The following is a 23,078-nucleotide window of genomic DNA, read 5'->3' as shown; positions in this document are numbered from 1 at the left end:
AACATTGGAGTCCTCCGTCACTGAAGCAAGCAAGCCTCATGTTAGTTTCAAGCTGCCTGGCTGCCAGCCGCCATCTTGGCTGGCAGTTAATTTGCATATCTCCCTGATTAGCCAATAGGAAGGGTAGCGGTTGTATGCCAATTACCATGTTTCTCTTTTATTAGATAGGATGCTTAATTTAATCAAACTATTTAAAGACCTATTTTTCTAATAAGAAATCATGTGCCTTGTTTTTATCATTGTGACCTATGCTAATGAACATGGAAAGTAGTGTGTATTGTAGATATATGTAATAGTACCATAATCCTATTTCATTAAAACAGTAAATTAACAATGTCATAGGATACTAAGCCTTGAGTTTGAACTCTCAGCATTCCCAAGAGCCCTCAAGAGTCCTTCATGGACCTTATGAATCTTCTTAAAATAGAGGCTAATTTTTTTTCTTTCTGGGAAAGTAACCTTTTGTGTTAGTAGCTGCCAAAGAATTGAGGAAGCCATGACCTTGATGATAAATCCTCCTCACATGAGCTTATTTGAAGAGCAGTCATCCCAGGGTAATGGCAATATTTTATGTTGCTCAGAAAGTGATTTTTGTAACATTTTCCCAATACTTCCTTTTGTCCTTAACTATTTCTGTATCCTCACAAGATTTAGGAAATATAATGCACCAAATCCTGAATATTGTCAGGCTGCTTGAAAAATGAAAAGCAGTATGTGTGTTCAAAATTTTCATAAGTAATCTTTGGGGAGCAGCATTCTTGGATTTGAAACTGCTTATGGAACATGGGCTCCTCTAGGCAACAAAATATTTTATTCACCTTTATTATTTCTAATACTTTGCCCAGTGTCTGACACACAATCATTGTTCAATAAACTTTTGTTGAAGGAACATAGGAAGGATTCTAGCAATATAGTTTACTTAAAAAGTTAAGATCTTTAAAATATTAAAATTTAGTTTAATGTTAGTCAAGGGACAAATGTATTTTAGACTCTTCTAAAATGACATTAGTTGATCAGTTCTGCAAGATAGACTGAGGATCTTTTTGTGTAACTAAGTCATTAATGTGTTCAATATCTATTGGACAAACATTGAATTGTTTTGGAAAGGTATATGAAGCTTTAAAATGTATTGATCATGAGCAGTTCTAATTGTCCACATGTTATACTGGAAATGGAGTCCAGCAAAAGAATACATAAATGGCTTATATAGCTCTCTGAATATGTTTTCTTCATGTAGAATATTTTTAAATGACACTATATGAAATATTTTTCTAATGTCCTATACCCAAGATTATGGAATACTGAGAAATATTTCATATTTATAGAATAATAAGTTCATAGAAAATATTGGTTAAATGAATGCATTATCAGGGGAGCTTTCTAAGTCATTTGGGACTTGCAAAGTAAAGTGACCTACTCTTTTGAATAATTTAATAATATATCAATGCATGGTTTCATGATAACAGTTTAAAAGAAACAGTTTCAAATATTGAGTCATCTTTTTTAAAAACAAAATAGTCTCTAAGTGAAAATATATAAATTTAAGATGTGGAAATATGGCTATTTTGACACTGATTATGAAATATTATTAGAGAATAATAGTGTGGTATTTTCTAAAATACTATTTTTAATTTTTTTGAAGCAACGTCAACTTTTTTCATGCATGAAAAACTAATGTGCCATAGGAGATGTGTGACTTAGACATCTAATGAGCAATTTATTTCCAATCAAACTATGAAGATTAATGGGTTCACTCAGGGAAAAATAGCATTCAACTTAAAATAGAGATATTTGAGGCAACTCAATTTGTTCACTTGGGAGTAAAGTTTTAAAAATTCACTTTCTAAACATAAGTTTATTTCTGAAAGATACAGTCCTTAATGTTGGTTATCTTAAAAAAATAATTATAAAGTATTTGTTTTAAATATTCATAATACTAACCTTCGGGCATGTAGAAGGGTATACTATTGTTATTCCATAGACCACTATGTAGAATATTAATCATCAAAACAATAAATTGCCCTGACTGGTTTGGCTCAGTGGATAGAGCGTTGACCTGTGGACTGCAGGGTCCCAGGTTTGATTCCGGTCACGGGCACCAAAAATAAAAAAAACAATAAATTCTCCTCATGTGTTGTCATGGTTGTTTTCTTCCTTATCACATTTATGTGCCTGATGGACTTTACGATATATTTTCTCCATTGCATTCTAATTCTATGCACAGCTGTCTACCACTTTGGAACATGGGCTCCTCTAGGCAACAAAACATTTTATCATCTTTATTATTTCTAATACCTTCCCAAGGTCCCCACGTAGTCATTGCTCAATAAACTACTGTAGGAGGAACAAAAGTAGGATTCTAGCAATAAAATTTACTTAAAGAGTTAAGATCATCTTTAAAAGATTAAATGTTTAATATTAATCAAGGGACAAATGTATTCCAGGCTCTTCTAAAATGAGATTAGCTGATTAATACAATCAAGTCTGTCATTGGGTTACCAAAAAATAAAAATTGTTTTTTAACTTTTGATTTACTCAGTTTCATTTTGTTTAGATATTTGTACACAATTAAGTCAGTCTTACCAAATCATGTTTCTATGGAGAAATTTCTTGTGTTAAGCAAAAGTACTTCTATTCCTCTAGATCAGTGGTCGGCAAACTCATTAGTCAACAGAACCAAATATCACAGTACAACGATTGAAATTTCTTTTGAGAGCCAAATTTTTTAAACTTAAACTATATAGGTAGGTACATTGTTATTAACTTAATTAGGGTACTCCTAAGGCTTAGGAAGAACCACACTCAAGGGGCCAAAGAGCCGCATGTGGCTCGCGAGCCGCAGTTTGCCAACCACGGCTCTAGATAACAGACATTACTTTGAAACCCGATTAAAGGCACTGTAATAAAATGTCAGTATTAATAAGAACATCTGCTCCCCACCCCCCCAAAAAAAGAAAACAAAAAAACCCCACTACAATATGAAATAATAGAAACAGATCTTCTATATCTTACTATTTTACCAGTTGAATATTGTTCTAATGGTTCTTATACTGCATGAATCCCAGAAATAGGACAATGAATTTCATGTGGGAAACATCACTCAGTATTGCTGAATAACTACAATTTTACCAGCAAGCAGTAAATACATATTTATACGGTGCAGTCTGTAACGAGTTGTTCATATCAGGGAAGTTCTAAAATCTCATTATCCGTAACTCCTGCATACTATCTTGGCGAGAGACTTTATAGTATTTGAAACCATAGTATACTTATTTCTAAATCATTTAACAGAGGTTACTTGTTTTCTTGTCTTTTTACATATTTTTGATGAGATAACTTCAGATTTTAAAAGAACTGCAAAAATTGTATAGAGAGAATGCAGCTTCCTCTTTTGTTAACATATGAGCATAGAACAATTATCAGTCCTAAACCTTAGTATAGCATTATTAAGTAAATGATAGAATTCATTTGGGTTTTACTGATTTTGCCAAACATGTCCTTTTTCTAGTCTAGGACCCCTATTTCATTTTGTCATCATGTCTCCTCCAGTTTCTGACAGTCATGCCTTTCATGATCTTGGCTCTTTTGAAGAGTACTTTGCATTTATTTTGTAGAGTATCTCTTAATTTGGATTTGTCATTTTTCATGATTAGATTGAGGTATGCCTTACTGGGAAAGATACCAATTCTAGTGCCATGATTATTGCTTATATTAATGAATAAATAAAATATGGTATATAAAAGGTGTGGTTTTTCATGTTTATGGGACGATTATAAGCTTATAGAATTGGGTTTAGGCTCATTAAGAGTCTACCCTAACACACCATCCATCATTCACTTTACTTCCTTTCTTTTATCCTATCTGTTGTGCCAGACTCTCACCTTCTACTCTCACTGATCTTCATTTCCTTCACTGTAACTATACTCTCCCTAAGTGGCTGGGGCAAATCCTTACAGTCTTTCTTCCCAGGTCAAAGAGATTCCCTCTTGATCCCAAATCATACTTGGGAAATCCAAAGTCTTATTTTTAATTGCCCCGTTTCCATGCCACCAAAGCCACCATAAAGAAATAAAACACAACAGGAGGAACTAAAGACTTCAAAAAGCAAACCTATTCTACTAGGTCTGGTCCAGAATCACAAATGGGAGAGATAAGTGATTGGCCAACAAATGAAATAGAATTATTCATGTATTCTTATACATGAAATTGGAAATTCATTATCACCCTTTATCTATCTTACTTGCTATTAAAATAAAGGACATGATTTTGTAACATTAACTAAAGGGAGATTTTTAGATTAGCTGTCTTTTGTTTGAATCATCAAGTAGAGAAAAAAAGATAGAAATGTATGAAATAGCTCCATTCTGTTTAATGACATATGTACTTGAACTAGGTTTACTAAGAACCTCCATAGTTACTTTAATTTTACAATATAGCCCTAGACTTCCTAATTAAATATGCATCTCCTGTCATAAGAAAAAAAAAACCCTAATATGCTTTTTTACAGTAAATTTAATTACGCATTTCTTGTAAGTTCATTTCAGTATCTATCATGGCCCACTAAAGTTGGAATTCAGTTGTAAAATGGTGGATTAATTGCCTTTTGTATTAAATGAAATAAGGATCTCAAATATGCAAAGTCAGGAAATTTAATTGTGTTCTTCAATTGCTTATTCAATGCATTGGAAAACTGAATGCAGAAGTACGGAAAAAAAGGCCAAAGGTTGTTAAATGTAGCACATCACACGCATTTTGCACTTTACTTAATGATCCGAGTATTTATTACTATGAAGTAAATGTACTATTTAAAGAATTATGGTGGAATTGTAAAACGTTAAAACTCTAATTAATTTTAGTCTGAAGCATGGAGCGTGCTCATTTTGTCTAAAACATTTTCATTATCGTATTTTCCCAGTTATTAAGATAAATTTTTCCTCACTGTGCAGCACTAGCAGATTTTCTCTATTAAAAGCACAATCTTAAATGCTGTTGTGAATTATATCTGGTATGTGTTTTAAATGAACAAAAGAAAGTTAACTACAGGTTGGAACAATAACTACAGATTAAGTGTGTCTACATATTTTTCACCAAAATATTCATATACTAACAATTTTAAAAGGTTTATTATTAAAGCATACAGATAATTATGACTTCATTTGAATCCAACTACAGTAACTCTTCTTTAATTCATCAATGGAATATTTAAAATCTAAAGAAAAATACAAGAAAATAGGAATACTTGTAGTGTTTAGCTGCATCTTCTCACTTCATTTTACTGTTGTATCCCTGTGTGGTTTTGTCTGCTGTGAATAACAAACTCAGTAAAATAAAAAAAGCTGACATCCTTCTCTTTGAAAACATAGACCCCCATTAGGCTTACTTATTTTTGAAAATAGTTCAAATGGACAAATTATAAAGGGATTTATTAAAAGAAAGCTTATGTTTTCTTATTGAGAAAGTAATCCATGCTCAGAATAGAAAAATAAATACATGAAAGCCAGACAAGAAAATAAAAATTAATAACATAACCTCTATGAACATTTAAAGTACTCAAGGAAGGAATTTTAAGTAGAACCATGGAACACAAAATATTTATTTTAGTTGTATTATTTCAGTGTAGGGGCTACAGATGCTTCAGGTGTTTTCTACATAAAATCTTCGAGCATATTTTGTATTTACTTTGAATTTAGAATCAATTACTTTGATTAAGTAGCCATTTATTTTGAAATAATTTTAGACTTACAGGAAAGTTGCCAAAATAATACAAATAATTCTCATTTGTCCTTCAACCAACCAAAAGGTTAATGTTCATATGGATCACTGGTTTACCTTCATCACTTGGGTAAAGTCATGTTTGACAGGTTTCTCCACTCTAAATGTACTTAAAGCCATCTTTAAAGATATGAAGAAACAATGGGGAAAGTTATCCCTTTGTATAATTCTACTCTTAAAAGAAATCATTTAAAACTTGGCCATGTACAGGAGATAGTCATCAGCAGTCCTCGTGGACTGTAATGCTTTTATTTTTTATTAATCCTCACCCCCTAGAATATTTTACTATTGATTTTTTTAATTTTTTTTAAATTTTTTTAGAGAGAGAGTGGAAGGGAGGGGGAGAAACAGAGAGAGAGAACATTGCTTGGTTCCCTCCCACACACTCGCACCTTATCCAGGGCCTGCCTTTGAGCCTACAGCCAAGTTGTGTGCTCCTGACCAGAATTAAAGCTGGGATTCTTCAGTCCTTGGGCCAGGGCTCTATCCACTGAGCCAAACTGGGTAAGGCTGTAATTTGAATCTGAATATTACCTGAGCTGTAGAAATCCCTGCTGCTAAAATAACTGGGATTTGTCTGGAGTTGGTTACCTCCTTAAGAGAAAGGAAAAGCTGGATGGATAGGTTTTATTAATTGTCCTCCATTCTCTGAACGAATATTATGAGAAATAAGTCAAATTTGTAAATAAGGAAAAATAGAGGGCACTTTTCTTGCAAATTGATGGTGCAAATGAAAGCTGAATGACATTTAAACAAAACCTTGAAAGTTTTATTCAGTGGTAAGAGGGATTTAGTGTAGATAAACATGGCAGTGTTTTTTACTTATTTCTCTATTAGAATAACTATTTTAGTCTCAGGTCACTGGAAGCATTAAACCAAGCATGTCAAACTCACAGCCCACAGGAATATTTTTATCATTACTCTTGTACTGACTTGTTTGGTGTGCACAACAGGAAATATTTTGCTTTCAGAGAACAAGAAAAATAGGTTTATTTACATTATGCTTATTAATTTGCGCAGTTATTCAGTGTCTGGTAAGTTAATGTTCAAGAAAAAATATTAAGTTTTATTAAAATGTTCTATTTTACGTTAATGATTACTCATTTATTTCAGCCCTTTGTATTCAGCATGTCTCTATCAAAATAAACTTACGTTTCTATAAAAATTGAAGCTTTTGTTTTTTCACGGCCCACATAAACTTAAACCTATTTGGCCATGTTAGCCTTTGAGTTTGACATGCTTGCATTAGACCATAATTACATGGTCCATACGTGCCTAGAAATTAGTGTCCTCGCTACAACAATGCCGATAGTGTGAAAAGAGCAAGATGGCTAAGGGAACACATTTAGTCTCTTGACCTTATGAATGTTATTGTTATATGAGTGGGTATTTTTGAATTTCCACACATAAGTAGCAGATCTGCAAGGATGTTACATGGGAGGGAGGTATGAATTGACAAGCTTAAACATTACGAGGTAAATCTGTCTCCTTTCCAACAGCCCCAAAGGGTACATTTTCTTGCTGACTGCTTTCAGAACACTTCATGAAACACATGTCAAACCTGTCAGGGCTGTCACCAAGAAAATGATCCGTGTGGCAAGGGTCTTTCCCTGGGAAACACACAGATGTCTTTCCTCAGCAAAGAGTGACATGACCCTGCCATCTATTAGAGAAATGTTTGCCTGCCTTTCATATCCAGTAGTGAAGAAATTCTTTGGTAAAATGGCTTCCTTTTTTTGCACTCTCATTCATTATTCAGTCATTTGTCAGTGGTACTTGATTTGCTGCCTGAGCTATTTTAATGTTTTCATTAATCCTGAATTACAGTTTTCTTACAAAAAGTGATCTGCAATGTTGGGAACACAAATTAACACTTTAAAAAAAAGTAGAAGAAGAAGCCAAAGCAACCTCTAAAATCCTTTCTGGAGCTTTACTGTCTCTAATTCATTTATTACTGTTATTTTGATCATTTTTATGATGTTAATCTATAGCAGTTATGATAAATTATACTCTAGCAGTAAGGGTTAAATGCCTTTTCCACCCCTCCATAATTCTTTTCCCACCCAGGTCACAGCTATCCTTGTGCAAAGGAAGAAAGAGATTGGATCTTGTTAGTTAGTCAGCTGTTTTAAAGGCATAGAAAGGCAAGATATTTTAAGACGTCTTCGGCATGAAGGAGAGTGTGCAACAGATTTTGCACCTGTCCTGAACAGAAGGCAATGCTAGAAGAGGTGTGCATTTACAAACCATATTTTCTTACTCAGAGAACTTGAACAATAAAAAGGCTGGCATCATATTAAGAAAGTTAGTTAAATGTGAAAGTAAAGCATATAGATACTTCCTAGCTCTCAGGGACATTATTAAGCCTTCACATTCCTATCTTGACTTAGAGCATCATTGAAGGTTGCTAGGAAAACTGGATAACCAAGCTTCTTAAACCAGTGAGTCTTACTGGTGTGGGAAGTTAGTAGACTCCACATGATAACGGCTCCATTCTTGTACATAATAAAGGATATGAACTTCGTAATAGCTATCTTGGCTGATTTTGCTTCAAGCATTTTTGCTTATTAAGGCTTTTAGTACTGTTTTAAGCTAGCAGTGTGACTACTGGGTAAGAAAAAATAGTACGCTTTTCAAAATTACATATTAGTTTAGGCAGAACTTTCTCTTATTCAGTTTTTACTCCACTGTTTCACATAGCTCAGAAAACATTTATTGGACTCCAATTATATATTCAATGTGCCCTGTTTGATGGTAGGAATATATGACAAAAAAGATAAAGCCCTGCCTTGAGGAATATATAGACAAACTCAATGCTAATTAACAAAAATGTCTTGTAACTTTTACCTGCTGATTTAATACTTTCTGTCAGTGTCTCGCCTGAAGGAGTCAGTGGAAAGTGTAGAGTAGTATTTACTTTTTATTATGATGGATTTAAAATGTAACCTCTAGAAATTTTTGTCTAAAAGTGGAAACTACTGGTTCATTCATAGGTTTTCATGAGGCAAGGAACATAATATTTACAGTGGCCTTTTATGCTTAGAGAAATATATTAAAATTACATTGCCAACATGATATTTGAAACACCATCCCTTACATAGCTATAATATTCAGGTTGGTTGATAATATTGATAATTTCTCTACTTTCCTGGTGTTGACAAAATCTGAATCACTAATGCTATTGAATTTAGAGATGAAATATATAAAGGAAGCTTTCTTCAACTTAATGTTTACAGGTAAAGTGTGGTTTTTCATGGAAAACAAATATGTATACCATGATCTGCATTTGCTTAGGTGATCAGTTTACCAAGCAAAGCTCAACAATGATTTAACTTAATTGAATTTTGTTTTTCAAGATACAGGGTGATGCATTTGGTGACACCGATATTATTACTGTTATCTAGAGATGCTTAAGAAATTTCTACTGCTTTAATGAACTCAGTCAAGAGTTAGGCAATGCTTTTTACTTCCGTTAAAATGAAAGTTCTTACTTGATAAATAAAAAAGTATTAGAAAAGCAAGACTGCTTTGTGCATGGGTATTGTTGAAGGAACAGGTATGATGGGATGGGTTTCAAATTGTGAGATGAAGTATTTTTCCAGACTCTCATTATTTATACTTTGGAGGTCGCCGTTTAATAATGAACACCAGAAGCACTTTGTTCCTATGGAACCAGACATGATGTCACTTCATTTATTCGCCATGTTCCACAGGCACCCACTCTGAGTTATGAGGCCACCACCCAGAATCGAAGCTGTAGGCGACTGTAAGCTTTCTCTAGTCTGTCATGCCCATGTTTCCTATTTTAGAGCTGACTGATCTTCAGATAACATATGGTGGTGCAAGTAATTGGAAAATTGGCAGAGCTGTCAAGAAAGTATGCTAGATGACACAAAAATGCCATGCTTGGAGCACATAGTGTCTCTGAAGTTAAATTTATTGTTTTTCATCAAACGGTGAAGTAAAAATACCCAATTCACCCCCTTTAAAAGGACACTTTTTAGTGGCAGGTATGATTTCAAAAGACATTTTTAGGTAGTTGATAAAACAAATTACTTTTAAAAATACAGAAATTGTTAGTCAACGTATAGTATAAAACAGCACCCAATATAAATATTTAAATGTTACATAATTTTTGCATTTTGTTACAGCCTTTTCCCTAGGATTACTGGAATCATAATAGTCAATTCTTCAGAGAAATAGTTAAAATGTATTAAGTATAGCCGATAAAAATGCCCTAAAGTTTTTATTTTAATGTTTTCTAAAATTTATTTCACAGGAAGATGAAAATGAAGCTGAAAGAAAAAATATATCTCAGGAGCTCAGCATGGAACAGAAAAATCCAAAGAAATAAAGGATTTTCTGTAGTGTTTTGAAAAGTTTGCAACTTATGTAGTAGTAGATAAAATTTCTAATTGTAAAATGTTAATTGTAAAATCTTAATCTGCAAAATGTTCTGAATAAAGTTGTTGAAAATGAAATAGGAGCTTGCATTTGAAATTTGTATGTTTTTAGAGCAATTTAAACTTTTATATAAAAGTTAGGCCTTTAAAATATATATTTTTAAAAATTCTTAACTGAGATTTGAGAATAGAGACAGAATTTTTCTCTAATCTGTAACCTAAGTGTTAGCACATCTGAATGACCTGAAAGAAAACAGTCTTTTATCCCCTTACTAGTCTCTGTTGTCTTCTTCAAGGATCTTAACAGAATTCCAGTTAATTTATAAAGAGAAACCAGCGTAGTTCAAAAGTGAACAAGTGCACATGAAAACACTTAAAATCAACCAATGCTACAAGATGAAAGACCATTTTCTGATTTCAACATATATCAATTTATATATATCACCTAATGTCCTAGGATTGCAGGTAAAAGCGAAAAAGAAATGATTTAACATTTTCTGTGGCAGAAGTAGGGCCATAACTTTTGATTCATAAAATATTTACTAAGGACCTACTATGTACACTTTTTCTGGACATTTCAAGAACAGTTCCCAACTGTTTGGCTTAGGGATTCTGTAAAATTTCTTTGATTCCCATCTTTCTCAGCAACCAGCCATTTTTCTTTCTGGTTCTAATTCCCAAGCTATCATTTGCCAACTACAGTAGGAGCAAAGAATCTACTGGCTATTTGCAGAGCCAAATGTTTTTGATGGATGTCTTTGTTTGATTATTTAAGGCAGACTTTCTTAAAATAAGAGACAGAACTTTGGAAGGCTTATAAGAGAATGTCAGAAATACAACTTCCTCCCTGGGAGAATAGAATCCATGGACTTGCCCTGTGGCCATAGTTTTATCACATGTGTCTGACAAGCTCAATGAAGGTGTGACAGTGGGACATGCTGGCAGCTATGATACAGTGGGATGAAGTGGGAAAACTTGCAGCTAGGCAAGATAGAAAATTCACTGCTAAGTCCCAAATAATGCACCACATGTGGATATCCAGAAAACAGCTGTACCCCACAGACTAGACCCCCTCGAAGAATTGAGGAGCAAAGACTGAGACAAGGAAAAGTCTGGGAAAAGTTGGGTCAAAGTCTGCGGAGGGCTTTCACAATTAGTAACTACAAAATAATTCAACTTTCCCCTATTTTTTCCATTTAGTGTCACTTTTGAAAAGAGCCAGTAATACATGATTCATATCATAGTTTACATGTGTTACAGTTATTATTTGCAGGCACTATGCTAAATACTACTTAGTATGCATTATGCCACTAATCATCCCAATGAACATATAATATAGTTACTATTACCCTTCCCATTTTATCAATGATTAATCTGAGGATTAGATATGGGAAATAAGTTAACCAAGGTTACGTAGCTTGTAATTTAATTGGCAGACCCAAGCAGTCTCACCCCAGAATATCACATTTTCTCACTGTGAAATTCTTAATTCCATACCTCCTCAATTCACTATTCTCCCCTTCTTCTTAGCACCTCATTCATTACCTGCTACCCCTCCTTTAGTTCTTTCTTCCCCCCGCTTCTTAGTACACTTAATTCATTTTGAAGACTGGCTTGAGTGAAATAAGTGAAACAATTATAACTACTATTCCACCTGCTCCAGAACATGAATGCCCTGCTTTACCTTTTTACATTGAGTTATGATGGGACAACAGGTATGAAGGAATCTTATTGCTTTTCTGATTTTTCAATAACTTTATGGCCATATTTTTCAGTAGAGTGCTCATTTAATTATTAGTATGCTGTCATCTCAGCTCTTAATTCTTTAATTTCTAAAATAAGTTTTAGGTATGACAGGCACAGTGACATTCAGCCATCTACTAGGCATGTTATTTACATTTAAGTGATACCTTTAACCATTCAAAAACCCAGTTCCCTTTCTAATTTTCTTTTCTAAATATATACCCCTTGATTTAGGATAGTGAGTAGGACAGTAGAACCACTGTAAGTTTCCTTTAGGAAAAATGCACCATGTAGTTTCTCAAAGTTTTAGGATCCATACATTCATGCCATAAGTACATATAAATCTTGCTATAATGCTAAAGTTGCCCACATTATGTGAATGATTAAGCTAGTCACCTAATTTGAATTAAATCATACATATAATTTATATTATTAATATGCATAATCATTGATTATATTAATGTTAATTAATGCATTACTATAATGCATATAATAACTATAGAATATTAGTTATTATTTTAGCTCAGGTTGCCATAACAAAATACCCCAGGCTGGTGGCTTAAATAACAGATATTTCTTTTTTCACAGTCCAAATGCCTCTTTTATAACAAATCTGAATCATGTTAAGGAGTACTAGAGTGAAGTCCCAATGAAAAGGCTATGGCAATATGGCTTATATATATTTAGGGTCCTTAGAAAAGTTTATAATTAGAATATAATCTAAAGGTTGATTTCTAAAGAAGAGAAACCACTGGACCTGTTTTATTTCTATATCTCCATGGCCCATACTAGGTGTAGTACTGCCAACAGAAGCCAACCTATAACGATATAAAATATCTAAAGGACAAAATTCCCTTCTACTTCATGATTCCTGTATAATTTCCACCCACTCAACCAAAGGGTACTGTCTTCATGTTAGTTACTGAGTTATATTTCTTCACATCTTCCAAGAATTTAAAAGCAACACAACTTTAAAAAAATATATATGTTTTTATTGATTTCAAAGAGGAAGTGAGAGGGAGAGAGAGAGAGAAACATCAATGAGAGAGAATCATCTATCGCTGCCTCCTGCACATCCAGGACCCTTCAGTCGCAGGCCGACGCTCTATCCACTGAGCCAAACCAGCTAGGGCAGCAACACAACTTCTAATCAGCATTTTTCTCTATCATTCTGAAGAACAGCATTTTTTAAAAAGTATTCAGAATTCTCTTTCCTCAGGTCTATGGAACAAACAACAGAAATCGCAAGAGGTGTTACGTTGTTCTCTAATGGAATGTACTGGGCATTAAGATGCCCAAATTCTTAAATTCATTCAACAGAACTTTTTAGGACCTACTCTATGCCATGCACGGTCTATCATTGGGGACTGCATAGCCGACAAACTTCCTCTGCTGTTACTGCCTTGAAATTCTTAAAAATGCTTAATTTTTTAATAAGGGTCCTCACAGTTTTATTTTGCAATTGGCCTGCAGAGTACATAACAAGTGCTACTAACATGTACAGCTTTTATTGTTAAATCGTTATTATTGGAGTATGATTTCCACACAAAGAAACACCCATTTTAAATGTGCAGTTCAATAAATTTAGTATATATCTATGTAGTCATCAGCCAAATCTAAATATAAAGTATTTCCATCACTTCTAAAAGTTTTCTTGTAAAATTTTGTAATCACTAACACATTCCTATGAAAGCCACTGATCTGCTTTCTTTCTTATTTTGTCTGCTCTAAAATTTCATACAAATTGAATCATTTTGTATATGTTGTTTTGAGTCTGGCTCTCTTCATTCAGCATATTTTGAGTTTCATCCATGTTACAGCATGAATCAGTAGTTTATTCCTCTTTATTGCTGAGTACTTTTTCATCGTATAAATATCCCAGAATTTGTATATCTACTCACCTATTGCTGGACTTATGGGCAGACATACAAAAGAAGATATACAAATGGCCAGTAAGTACATGTAAACATGCTCAACCTCATTTAGTTATAAGGAAAATGCAAATTAAAACCACAGTGAGTTACCGCTGTATATCCACTAAAATGTCTAAACTGTGTTGTCCAATATAGCAGCCACTAGCCAAAGGTGGCTATTAAGCACTTAAAATATGACTAGTCTTAATTGAGATGTAAATAAAATAAAATACATGTCAGACTTTGGTGACTTAGCATAAAAATGGTAAAACAGCTCATTAATTATTTTATTCTGATTACATGCTGAAATAATATTTGAATAGATTTAGTTAAATAAAATACATTAGTATAATACATTTAAACTATCTTCACTTTTTATTATGGTTCATAGAAAATTTGAAATTACATATGTGGTTTCCATTTCTACTGGACATAATTATTCCTAGGCTATAATACAAAGTGTGGTAATAATTCATTAGCTAAGCCATGTCCAGACTATAAATCCATGAAAATTGGGAAATAATTAGTATGTATGGTTATCAGCTGCTAATTTTGTGGTAATGTCCATGCAGCAATAGAAAACTAATAGAGATGTCACAGAAGAGGTTGAGGATAGGCTGCTGCTGTTAGCAAGTTAGGCATTCAGCAGCGTTAACCAAATCAGTCGTCAGAAGTAAACACTGATGTTATTAAGTCCATTCATAACCTTTCTCCCTGAAGAATGGCCATTTTGTTAATGAGCTTATTGAAAAAGCAGTGGGTGGCCATGGCAAAAAGCTGACTGACAGCTAAATGACTTTGCCATCCTGTCTACCTGATTATTACTCAAGTATAAAATGGTACACCACTTTGGGAAAGAGTTTGAAAGTTTCATATGAAATTAAACATACCCATAATATATGACCCAGTAACTCCACTATAGATTTTTATACAAAAGAAATGGTAGCCAAAAACTAGAGGCATCTTCTTTTCTTTTTAAGTAAAAGTCATATTACTCCATTGTGGTTATTCTTTTCAGAATACACTTGTCACACTAAGTAGTGTGGTTCACAAAATTAGTATTTAATCTTTGATTTTTCTTTCAGGGAAATTGGATGTGTTATGCAATAGCATTTGTAACAACAGTGTAAACACTAGAAATAATCACTGCAAAAGATGCTAATGAAAGTTTTCAAAGAAATTAACATACAAAAAATTCAACATTCAAAAAATAGTGTGATATCTTATTGAAAACATTTAGTTAAAGCTTCTTAATGATTGCATGTTCTGTTTTAATGATTTTTTAATGGCCTTTGCAGTTGAAAATACATTTAAAGCCAATTAAAATTTTTTTTATATCATAACTATATCTTCTGGACTATTTCTATCCATTTCCCTTTGGACTAAAAAGCTTGAGGGAGGAGAAAAGCAAGATGTGTGCCCAGTTACTACAACTTTAAAGATTTATGAACTGCTTTAAGTTTCATTCCCACACACACCAAATAGGACATGCCCTTCCTGGGGTATAACAGTTTTTCATTTGTAACTTTCTGATCATCAAGATAAATTATGTAAGACTAAGTCATTTTGCTTGTTTAGTTTTTTAGTTTTTTTTTTTTTTTTGGAAAGCAATAATTATATTATTATTGCTCATCTTGTATATGTTCTTCCTGCACAACAATCACTAATGCCTTTCCCCTAAGCTTTAACAGTGGCAGGCATTTGATATATCTGGTTGTCCTATATCCACTATAATTTGTCTCGATTTTCCCAAATGCAGCAAGTGGTTGCTCTTTAAATTGAATGTATATCCCCTCCCCCCAAAAAGGAGAATGTTTTCTAAAACTGCATCTCTCACATGGCTATGTAATGTTTATTCTGAAGTTCACTGAGGAAGAAGAAACAAGTTCAATGAACTGCTATGACAGTGGGTCTCAATGCCTTGGGTCCCTGAGGCCTGCACACATTTCTATTGGTTTGGTGCTAACACCATATGGGCAACTTACATTGCCTGATCGTGGGCTAAATAGGATTCACTCTGACTAGTGAAGGTTGATTAGAAACTTACTCCCTTTCATATTAACTCAAGAAAACCATTTTTACATAGCCATGAATGAGCACATTTCATTTCCACCCTATTCTGTCCTGAGCAATCATAGTAGGTAATAAGTGTCTCCCAATAGTGAATTCAATGTGGAGTCCACGGTTTTGTTATCTGCAGAGGAATTTAAGAGCTAAAGACAGCAGCATGAAAACACATGCAACTATGGCATAATTCTGATTTGTTTCAGAAAAACTATTAATTTCCTTGTTACAAAGCCAAGTAAGAACAACCCTTTAAAATTATTGAACCATGAGAGCCATTTGCCTTAAGAGTTTTAAATTTGGAAACAGACTCATGAAATTTATAGCTTTAATGAGATATTCTTTGCCTGCAGTCAAGATGAGAGCTAGATCATTGGTTTCCCAGCATGACACCTATGTGTTCTTGTGAACACTTGATATCATTAGGCTCATAATAACACAGACATCATCACATTAACGTCTGAAAGGCTCACTTTTGTCTCTTAGTTTATGTCTTTCCCTTACACCTACAGCATGCTAAATATCTCACTCTAGAAAATAAGATATACTCGACCTTTATTGATACTCTCAGTGGAGTGAAAAAGTCACTGTTTTCCTACACATGTTTCAAGCCACAAACAATCAATAGATATGGTTTCCAGAAAATAATAGTTAACTGAATCATGTATGGACATGATATCCTTTCTTAGTGATACATAAGGAGCAGGAAATGTGGCTCTCCCTGATTCATGTCAGTTTCAACCGTTATCATGTTTAATATTCAGTCTAATTCTAAAGGTGATGCAAGATTATTGTTGCTTTTAAAGATGGAGGAACTCTTTCAAGATGTTCAGATTTCAGGGCATTGAGAAAGGCAGCTTATTAAATAGTATTAGAAAGAGGTAAGGACCACTGCAGGAGTCCGTCACTGTGCTCCAGGATGAAATAACATGTGGAAGAGCTCAGGAGACTCAAACCTATTTGCAAAATGGCAGTATTTTGGACCTTATTTTTTACATAAATGAAATTCTGCAATTATGGAACCTAATACATTAAGCTGTGTCCTTAGCTTTGTGCAAATGTTTGAAGGTATTTATCTGTAAGTTTATGATCCCTCTACTATTTATCATCAACAACATCAGACGCAGGAGAGTGGGGAGAATGCCATGTACTCATACAGATGCAGCAAGATTATTAAGAGTTTGCTATGCTTGCTTTATCTATATATTTTTCTCCTTAGCTCCCAGACTGCAATGCTTTTTAACATCTATTTTTCTCCTTTCAGCAATTCATTTCTGATTGGATATGTTTAATGCATACATGTTTTTCTATGACAGGTGCACATTTTTTTTTATATGGTTTTCACTAGGTTAATATGGAAGGTATGGAAGATTGGACCATAGTATATTCTGCCTCGTGCATCTCAGGCCACATTTTCAGTGAGATTCCAAAGATACTTGCTTTGAATTTTTTTAATGGTGATGATGAAAGAAGCAGAAATGACACAGAATCTCAAAGCATGTTTGCATCTTAGGCAGAAAAATAGAACTAATCAGAGCTGCCAATCACAAAGGAGAACACATTTCGACCTCTGAGCACTGCTAAACCAAGACATCTTTCTGATTTTACCCACAAGGGGACAAAAATGGTGTATCCAGCAGTGCCTTCAAAAATGTATCTTGTTAGTAAAAATCAAATTAACAAATGGAACATCTGTTCAGGATCATGATTCTGATTTTTTTATAGACTGTATATTTTTGGCAAGTATTGATTTGGGGTTTGACATTTACATTGGATTATGTCTAATTCTAGAAGTCAGGAACCGTCTTGCTGGTATGCTAAGGTTTTAGTGGGCTGTTTGTCTTCAGTGCCCAATTTGTGAGTTCCTTCTTCCCTCATCCCAGCCCAGGTCTATCTTCCCCGAGGAACAACTTCTGCTCATGACCTCTCCTTCACACCCGCTACCCTTCTTAGATTCCTCTAAATTCTCGTTCTCCTCTGCCTTCCCTCAAAGCCAGCATTTCTTTCCCATGAGGTTTCACATTCTCTTTTTCACCCTGAGAGAGAGAGCACGGGAGGGGGGATATGTGGTGAAAGAGACAAAAACAGACATAGAAAATAGTCATGATTAAGTGCTTGAACAGAAGTTGAAAAGGGGTGCTATAGATCACAGAGGGGAAGCCCAGGGGTGTGAAAAGCACTCCATGAAGATAATACTGGAGCCTGGCTCTGAAAACATGGGATTTTACCATAAGTAGTGGGATAGTGTTTCAGAGAGATGAATATACACAAGTAAAGAGTTTTCAAAGGTTAAAGATGATTCAGCATGCCTGGATCCAAGAGAACGCCAGGCAGGAAGTGATAGGAGCTGCATCTGGGAAGACAGAAAGGTTTTGGGGTTTGCTAAGGCACTTGGACTTAGTTTACAGAACTGGTTATTTATTAAAGTCAAATAGGAAGAGAAAATAGTGGTGATGACTATTCCATATTGTGAATGTAATTTTTGCCATTGAATTACACAATTTAAAATGGCAAATTTCATGTTATGTACATTTTACCATAATTTAAAATATATAATTTAATCTAACTTTTACCATTGGATTGTACATTCTAAATGGATGTTATATGGTATGTGCATTACATTTCAATAATGCTTTAAAAAAGATTTAAGCCTAAAAAGATAATAAAATCACACAAGGAGCTTTTTAAAAAACTGACACTTGAACCCCATCCAAGGATCAATTAAATCAGAATTTCTGCAGGTGGGCTGAGCATCTGGCAACTTGAGAAGTGCTGTAGGTGATTCTAATGTGTGGTCATGTGCGGAATCCCTGCTGTAGGCAATAAGGAACCAGTGAAGAATTTTAATCAGGGGAATAACATGATCAGATTTGCATCTTAGAAACAGATATCCCTTGCTTATCTGCTCAGATCTTTCAGTAGCTACAGGAGCATATATATGGCAGTCCCCCGGTATGCACGGCAGATACGTTCTAAGACCCCCAGTAGATGCCTGAAACCATGGTTAGTGGTATGTGTATATACCACATTTTCCTAGGCATACATTCCTATAATAAAGTTTATTTAGGCACAGTAAGAGATTAAAAACAATACTTAATAATAGAATATAATAATTATAACAATATACTATCATAAAAGTTATGTGAATGGAGTCTCTTTATTTTCAAAATATCTTATTGTACTGTATTCACCCTTCTTGTGATAATGGATATGGTAAAGTGCCATATTAAGTCAAAACTTTTCCCTTTTTCACTTAAGGGAAGCACTTTACAGCTTCTCTTTGGCATATCCAAATTGCCAGCATCACTACTCTTGCGCTCTGGGGCCATTATTAAGTAAAATAAGGGTCACGTGAACACAAGCACTGTCATGACAATCAGTCAGTCTGATGACCCAGATGGCTGCTAAGTGACCAATGGGTGGGCTGTATATGTAGCGTGGAGATGCTGGGCAAAGGATGATTCGCTTCCCGGTGGGAAGGAGTAGGACTGTGTGAGATGTCATCATGCTACTCAGAGCGGTGCACAATTTAGAACTTATGAATTGTTCATTTCTGGAGTTTTCCACCTAATATTTTCAAACCATGGTTGACCGTGGGTGACTGAAACTGTGGAAAGCAAAACTGCATATAAGAGTGGGACACTATAGAGTCTTCATTCATAATTGCCTGAATCTGGAAACTCAAATGCCCCTCAACTGGTAAACTGATAAATTCTGGTATTTTCAGACAACAGAATGCCAGTCAGCAATAAAAAGCCCGCCACCTTGACCCATATTCAGTCTCTGTATTTCTGCTGCCTCGGGTTCTGTTTGCCAAAGCAGAGTTTTACCCTGTTTCCTGTTGGGCTTGTCTGCTGCCCAGCTAAGCCTTCTTATGAACCTTAGCAATGGCACTCTCCAGCTGTCACTCAAGCCAGAAACTTCATTGACTTTTCCCTCATTTTTAAAAGTTATGATTCACATATAGTAAAATTCACACTTTTAATGTACAGTCCTGTGTGTTTCTGACAAACCATACCGTCACGTAATCACTACCCCAAGTAAGATAAACAGTTCCGTCACACTTCCAAACTCCCTTGCTCCCTCTTACAGCCAACCCCCAACCTCTGGCAACTACTCTGTTTTCTGTCCCTACAGTCTACCTTTTCAGAATATCATATAAATGGAATGAAACAATACATAGCTTTTTGAGTGGGGCTTCTTTCACTTAACACTGTTCACCTGTGGTGTGTCATGGACCAGGACTTCCGTCCTTCCGTCCTGAGTGCTGTTCACTCTGTGGATGTACCACAGTGTGTTACGCATCTCCCCCCGCTGGGAGATATTGCGGTGGTCTCTAGGTTTCGGTGATTATGAACACAGTTGATCTTTGTGAGGAAATAACTTCCCTTTCTCTTGGGTAAATGCCATGGAATGGGGTTGCTGGGTCAAATGGTAAGTATATATTTAACTTTGTAAAATGCTACTAAAATGTTTGCTGAAGTGACTGCAACATTTTACATTCCCACAAGCAATGTGATGGCAACAGTTGCTTCGTAGCTTTACATTTTCACTAGCACTTGGTGTTTTTTGTTTTGTTTTGATTTGTCTTTAACCAGTCAAATGGGCATCTCATTGTGGTTTTAATTTGTAATCCCCTAATGACTAATAATGGTGAACACTTTTTTATGTGCCTATTTGCCATCCGTATATAATCTTTGCTAAAGTACCTGTTCAAATCTTTAGCCCATTTTTTTTTCTATGAGGCCGTTTGCAAAGTTGTTTTTAATGTCCTCATCACCTTTCTCTATGTCCGAGGCAGTCCGCTGTTCCTCCATTACAATAATCCCATTTTTCTACCAGTAAATATCCTTCTAGCTAGAACCTGCTTTCTGGAACTGGTAGCATCCTCCTGTTAGCCTTATTCCAGCCGCCTCCCTTAACCTGTCTGAGGCCCTTCTCTCCCAAAGCTGATGTCTCCAAACTCCCCTCTTCTTCTAAATGGAGCTTATGGCTATTTTGCACTGTCATTCTCCCCCACCCCACCCCCCATTCCCCTAAGTATCCTTCCCCTTTCATGCTGAAGGCTTTCCTCAGATGTCTGGGGTTGCTGACTGCTCACTTGTACTTAAAGGCAGGCAGTACGTACACAGGGCAGCTTCTAGGCCTCAGCCCAGGAGGCTTCGATAGGAGACTCCTCCCAATGCCCACACCTATTTCTTTTCCGTCCGGCTGTGCATTTCCTCCAGGCAGAATGCTGCAGCCTCCACCCTGGGTCTGTGTGTCTCAGGACAGGCCGTGTTCCAAGGATGAGGGAGCCAGGGCTCCAGTGGGGCTAGAGAGTCCCCTGGGCCCACAGGGAAACTCACACAACCTCATGGTCAGTGGGAGCCTCCCCTCTGGCCTCGGGGGAAGCTGCTGTCCCTCCGTCGGAGACTCTGGCCTCCTTTGGGCAGGGAATGAGCTTCCGTTCTGTAGCCTGACTGGACAGGCATGTTCCTTTTCAGGTTCATTCAAGCCTCCCATCATGCCTGTGGTTCCAGGCTGAGTTTTTATGGGTCTGAGACATGTCCTAGTCTGATTCTCACCCCCCTGTTCAGGCACTGGGCCTCACCTTCCCTGCTTAGCTAACACAGGACCCACACTCATCATGCTCTCTTCCCCTTGCTCCAAAATTTGACTTCATTTTTCTTCTTGTCCCGTGATTACAAATCCTTTCATTTCTTTACTGCACTTTGGTTCTTAGAGAGGCAGCAGAGAGAAACAGGGCTCAGTCCACTATTTTTAAAAGAAAAGTCAGCCCTAATTTTTAAATATGATTTTTCACAGGAATGTTGTAAAATTTCTTAGTCAGATACAGTTAGTTTGTAAAGACTAAAAATCCACTCAAGCCTACTTATGTAAAAGACACAGTTTTGTGTGTGAGCACAGGCATGGCCCACAGAATCCAAGTGCTGGAAAGCCCTGAAGAGGCTGCAATGGGGAACTAGGAAGTCTTTAAGATGCGGGTAGCTAATTGTCAGCACTCTTTTCTGTAGTCTTCCACCTATTTTTCTTAACTAGGATGGGTTCCTCTCCCAATATCTATCTATCTCTCCCTCTCTCCTTCTCTCTCTCATTATTCATCAGCATAGGTTTTAAAGTAAGCATAACAGGCCCCTGATCTAACTCTAGGAACTTCTAAAGAATTCTAAAGCCTCACATGAGGTAACCTGGCCCAGTTCCTGAGTCACATGTTTCCCCACATCCAATCAGATGTGAGAGTGGTAGGCTTCTGAGCAGAGACAGTCAGGGCCATTGGCAGGAGAGATGTCTCCCGGGCCAGGGTCACTGAGCCTCACCTGCCACATGAAGATGAAATAAGTAGTGAACATGACAGTATTCTGGTACATGATAGAAATCAAGTAACTTCTTTTTCTCAAATAGTTTCAAATTCATGGAAATATCTTCTCTAGCTCATCCTTTAAAATGTCATTAAAACATTTTATTCCCAAATAAGCTTAAAGTCATTACAATCTAGTAAGAATAGAAAAATAAAAGCTAGTGATTTTAGCCAAGTGGCTCAGGGAAGCCACACATAGTGATGGAAACTGAAAGCATGAAGAATATGACTTGTCTACATAGGCCCTGCATGAGAAACGTAATTAATATGCAAGGGACTAGGCCAGAACCTACAACTTGATGACCAACACTCACAGCAAGACCTGAAGCTTTTTAACATGACGAGAACAATGCTAACGTAAAGAATCTACAATGAAATAAAAATATAAAGGAAGTGTTCCACATGAAAATAGTTTATTGAAAAGCAGGTCTAAATATCAGGAAGGACAAGCCTATCTAAAAAAAGATCAATATGCAAATTAACCATCACTCCATCACTCTGTCACAAAGATGGCAACGGCCATGGAGCTGGAGCAAGCAGGAGGCTTGGGTTGCCCCCGGCGATGGAGGAAGCCAAGCTTCCTGCCTGCCCTGGCCGGCACTGGGCTCTGCTCAAGGCTACAAAGTTTCAATTATAAAAGATAAATAAATCCCAGAAAAAAAAAAGAAAAAAGGAGAGGCTGGGACTTGGGTTGCCGAGGGGCTTGGCAAGCCTGAAAATGGCCCTCAGCCCCTCACCCAGGCTAGCCAGGCACCCCAGTGGGGACCCCCACCCTAAAGGGGGTGTGGCCAGCCTGAAAACAGCCATCAGCCCCTCACCCAG

The 23,078-nt window shown here is 35.9% G+C and overlaps 1 protein-coding gene across 2 annotated transcripts in view; it reads left to right on the top strand.

Annotated features, from left to right (window-relative positions):
* PHF14 (PHD finger protein 14) overlaps window positions 1–23,078 on the top strand; it is a 153,156-nt gene that overhangs the window by 127,365 nt on the left and 2,713 nt on the right. The window contains exon 18 of one of the 2 annotated variants that reach the window (XM_015558177.1): window positions 10,052–10,253. The exons of the other annotated variant lie outside the window; for it this stretch is intronic. Within the exon in view, the coding sequence (XP_015413663.1) occupies window positions 10,052–10,126 (75 nt within the window). The 3' untranslated portion in view covers window positions 10,127–10,253. Of the gene's footprint in view, window positions 1–10,051; window positions 10,254–23,078 lie in introns of those variants that run through there. 2 annotated transcript variants of the gene reach the window in all.

The sequence above is a fragment of the Myotis davidii genome, unplaced genomic scaffold (assembly GCF_000327345.1).
Source record: "Myotis davidii unplaced genomic scaffold, ASM32734v1 scaffold168, whole genome shotgun sequence".
NCBI classification, from domain to species: domain Eukaryota; kingdom Metazoa; phylum Chordata; class Mammalia; order Chiroptera; family Vespertilionidae; genus Myotis; species Myotis davidii.
Note: the sequence above shows the minus strand (reverse complement) of the source record. Positions and strands in the feature narration are given on the sequence as shown.